The sequence below is a fragment of the Zingiber officinale genome, chromosome 3A (assembly GCF_018446385.1).
Source record: "Zingiber officinale cultivar Zhangliang chromosome 3A, Zo_v1.1, whole genome shotgun sequence".
Lineage (NCBI taxonomy): Eukaryota > Viridiplantae > Streptophyta > Magnoliopsida > Zingiberales > Zingiberaceae > Zingiber > Zingiber officinale.
In genome coordinates, this window is record NC_055990.1 from 22,570,242 (window position 1) to 22,574,881 (window position 4,640).

The window sequence follows — 4,640 nt, forward strand, 5'->3', positions numbered from 1 at the left end:
TATTTTTTTTTTTTAAAAAAAATCCTTTTGGCTTAGGTTTTAATTTTCTCAAAAGATGTCAAAGAATCTTTGAAGATAGGTTCTAGTGTATCTTTATTTATTTCATTTTCCCATTCGATAGGGTGAGTCTAATTTATTTTAGTTGGTACGAGTCCATATGTCCTTGTCAATTTAGTTTAGAGCATTTATTAAAATGCAATTATTATTATTATTTTCAATATTGTGTATTTCTAATTGTGTATTATTTGTGGATAGGGATAAATATCGTTGCAATTATTGTTATTATTATTTTCAATATTGTGTATTTCTAATTGTGTGTTATTTGTGGATAGGGATACATATTGTTGCAATTATTGTTATTATTATTTTCAATATTGTGTATTTCTAATTGTGTGTTATTTGTGGATAGGGATAAATATTGTTGCAATTGAGGGTCCATCCCTTTATATCAAAGATGCTTCTAGGTCATGACAATATTTATTGAATCATTGCATAATTAGCAATTTGATTTTGTGAGTTATTTTAGAGGTCGACTTGTAATGAATGCATGAGATAAGATGTGCTTCGGATTTAATTTATAAATAAGCTCGAGGGAAAAGGCCGTTACTTATTATTTAAAAAACAAAATTGAGTTTGAATCATTTCGGATCAAAGACACCTAGAGTATTGTTTGGTGAAACCATGGGCCTCACTTTTATTGTTTATTTCAAACCATGGTGTGTGAGGTTGCATATGAAGCCATGGATGTGATTCCAATATATACAAGAGAACTTAAGAAGGGGCCATTGCCCCTCAAGTACCCGATCTCACCTATGATATTCGAACAATTCAAAATCATAGTAGCAAACAATAGAGTGAGTCGAGTAGTTCTACTATCGAGCCCGAGACTGAGACAAATAGGCTTACTAGAGATTCCATGGTACTGCTAGTCCATCGGAGGCTCGTGTGCGATTTGAGCCCCTAGAGAGTGCTTTTGAGTATTCAAAGGCAGACAATCGTTTAGTGGTAGGTTTAGAGATCAACTTTTGAGACCCATTTTGTGGAGGAAATTCAAGGAGATCTTTGGGAGACAATACAATCCAAAGGCCTTAGAAATGCTAGATGCTAGGGAGTTTTTGATCATTCATCAAAGCAAAGATAGTGTTATGGATGCATGAAGTTTGACAAGCTCGTAGAGTTATGTTTGGAATTAGTGAACATTGAAGCCGACCGCAAGAAGAATTATATTCCATTCAAGGTCTTGCGATGTACATTCATATAAGGATTTGTTTGGATCGACAGACCCTTTATAAGACTATTTCCATTACAGCCATACAACAATGACTTGATAAGTTGTTACAATAGTTCTGCATTCTTTTTGATAGTATTTTATCATAATTACGCGCGATAAAAAACTTTGACTTGAAGGGTTAAATCGTTGCTCAACTCCACAAACGACAATATCAATTCATTGATGAACTCCAACGATCTGTTGCTTGTTGCATCTTTGACCATTAAGTTTCAGCAAACAATTATGTAAGAACAGATAATGAAGGAAACAAAACTCATAGGGGACAACAGAACAGACGACGACTGTGTTAAAGATCGGAAACTAAAGCAGGCAATGATTCTCTAGATAATAGAAGATGCATTTAAATGGGTATGGATTTAGGCAGCCGGCTTCTCCCACTTGAGGGGTTTGACCACCTCCCAGGTGAAGTCGGGATCATCCCTGCCGAAGTGACCATATGCTGCAGTCTTGAGGAATCGGTTACCACCCCTCTTCAAGTCGAGATTGATGGTGATCATTCCAGGCCTGAAATCAAAGTTCTCCTTCACAATCTTCAGAATCTCCTTGTCTGGGATCTTGCCGGTGCCATAGGTGTCGACAAAGACTGAGAGTGGCTCAGGAACGCCAATTGCATAGGACACTTGCACAATGCAACGGCGTGCGAGGCCGTTTGCCACAATGCTCTTGGCTGCTTGCCTAACGATATACGCACCACTCCTGTCGACCTTGGTAGGATCCTTGCCTGAGAAAGCACCACCACCGTGAGCTCCCCAGCCACCGTAGGTGTCAATGATGATCTTGCGGCCAGTCAGGCCAGCATCGCCATGAGGACCACCAATGACAAAGCGTCCAGATGGGTTGAGGTGGAAGATGGTCTTCTCGTCCAGGTATTTATCAGGGATGACAGGCTTGATGACATGCTGCTTAAGGTCTGCAGCGATCTCATCGTTGGTGACAGTCTCATCGTGTTGGGTGGAGATCAAGACGGTGTGGACACGAATGGGAACCATGGCGCCATTTTCATTCTGATATTCGACTGTGACTTGGGTCTTCCCATCAGGCCTCAGCCATGGGCAGGTGCCATTCTTGCGGACTTCAGTGAGGCGGGCACCCAGCTTGGTGGCGAGGACATGGCTGAGAGGCATCAACTCAGGGGTCTCATCTGTTGCATAACCAAACATGTGACCCTGGTCACCAGCTCCGATTTCCTCAGGGCGCTTGGTGAAGTGCCCATGGACACCTTGGGCGATGTCGGGTGATTGTTGCTCGATGTTAACTAGCACTTTGCAGTGATCAGCGTCCAGGCCAACATCATCTGACACGAAGCCAATTGAACGGCATGTTTCCCGAACAATCTTTTCATAGTCAATATTGCCTTTGGTTGTGATCTCTCCGAAGACCATGACCATATTCGTTTTCGTGCACGTCTCACAAGCAACCTTGCTGTCAGGATCCTGTGCCAGGCAGGCATCAAGGATTGCATCGGAGATCTGGTCGCACAACTTGTCAGGATGCCCCTCGTTCACAGATTCAGAGGTGAAAAGGAATGTATCGATTTGAGCCATTCTACTGAAACAAACAGGTTGATTAGCATGCATCTTTTTAACACATTGGTCAAATATGATGGTTCCTGCATAATAATAATATATATGGAGAAAGATATATATCTTGGAATCAAGGGGAAATAGTTTTGATCAGGAAGTATTGCTTAATTGAATTCAATTAAATAAATTCAACTAAACAATTTCTTGATATACCAGCAAACTCTAATAATTGGATTCAGGAGAAAACAACTTTGATCATAAATATTGTTTAGTTGAATTCAAATTCAACTAAATAGTACTTGTCAATCTACAAGCAAATCCTAGTAATTAGATTTAGGAGAAAAAACTAGATCGATAATGTGATGCAAGATGAATGGGAAACATAATTTTTACCATAAAAATCATTTAGGTTATCATGCAATAAAGCAGTTGTTCTAAAACCATTAATTATTGGGAAAAAAAATATATAACTTTGATATCATCAAAGAAAAGCTAAATAAAATAATTGGTTTACATGATTAATGACAAAATTAAAAATATGCATAAATTTATTTGTATAAATAAAAAATGTTCCTGAATTCATATTGCTACCTTAGGAAATCAATTTGAAAAAACAGAAGCAGATGCAATAGGCATCGTTGATGGATCAAGGCCAAGAAATAATGCATGAATAATTAATTACCCATAGAATTAGAGACCCGTTTATTCTAGCCTAATCTGTTTTATTTCAAGATTATCCATTTAATAGAATCACTTAATTATCTTATCAAATAAATATTTTAACAATGTCAAGTAATATGGGACACCTCACGATTTTTCCTTAACAAATAGTCAAAAACTACTCTTTCACCAAAACAATAATGTTCCGTCGTACTCGCGTTTCGAATGTTTATCTCATTTGCCTTACATCTGCAATACCTAAAAGAGCCCTATCACTATAACGAAATTCCAAAGCATGCACCCAAAACAATGTGACCTGAGAAAAACGCAATGCTCTAGGTAGATTCATCCGATTCAAAAGCGTAAAAGCGATTAATGCCTTAAATGTTTCAACGAAACAGACTATGAGTAAGAAAGACAGCGATTGAAGGAGAAAAAACACTAGATCTACACCCACAAGCATCAGATCTGAATCGTAAAGAAAGTAACCGATTAAGAAACATTCTAAAGAACTCATTTAAGCATTCGATAGAAGCAGATCAAGATCTACATGAATGGGATAGAGGGAAAACAAAAAGACAATGAATGGAAGAGAAATCACCTCAACTTGGAGACGAAGCAGCAGATTTGGTTTCAAGAACGGCAACCCCTTCCACGGCTCTGCTGTATCCGTTCCTCCGCCCTTTATTTATAGACAACTCGTGGAGATTATTTAACCTCAGCTACCATCACATTCCCGCCGGGCCCATATTTTCTACTTCCAACGGCTTGATAGGTATCGATGGGTATCTGGCAGTTGGTCGACATAGTATTCTATCGGATTTCAGAATCATTTTGGGAACCTCGTATTTATTTCCTCGGCTCGGTGCCCCACAAAATGGATCTGTATTGAACAATAGAACAGCTGGTAAGAAAATGCGTTGTCTAAGGAAATGAGAAACGTTTATTATTCTAAGGAATATGATTTTTCGGTGTCCTCCGGGACGTGGAGCCAGCGGTTAGGATTATCTCAACGTCACCGCGGTGTTATAATTTGCCATATTTCTGGAAAAATAAATAAATACCGGGAATTTAGGCGCGTGCGTGTCTCTCACCCTTTCTCTCCGTTATGTGACGTACGTTTTATGTTTACCGTACCTATTCTTTGTATTATAAATGTAACGTCA

At 38.8% G+C, this 4,640-nt stretch overlaps 1 protein-coding gene across 1 annotated transcript; it reads right to left on the reverse strand.

Moving 5' to 3' along the window:
- Window positions 1-1,454: 1,454 nt before the first annotated feature.
- LOC122051417 (S-adenosylmethionine synthase-like) lies at window positions 1,455-4,159 on the reverse strand. The gene is made up of 2 exons (XM_042612556.1): window positions 4,076-4,159; window positions 1,455-2,839 (listed from the first exon to the last, which is right to left on the reverse strand). Exon 2 carries the CDS (start codon window positions 2,833-2,835, stop codon window positions 1,648-1,650), a length of 1,188 nt encoding a protein of 395 aa, XP_042468490.1. The 5' UTR covers window positions 2,836-2,839; window positions 4,076-4,159; the 3' UTR covers window positions 1,455-1,647.
- Between the last annotated feature and the right edge of the window lie 481 nt (window positions 4,160-4,640).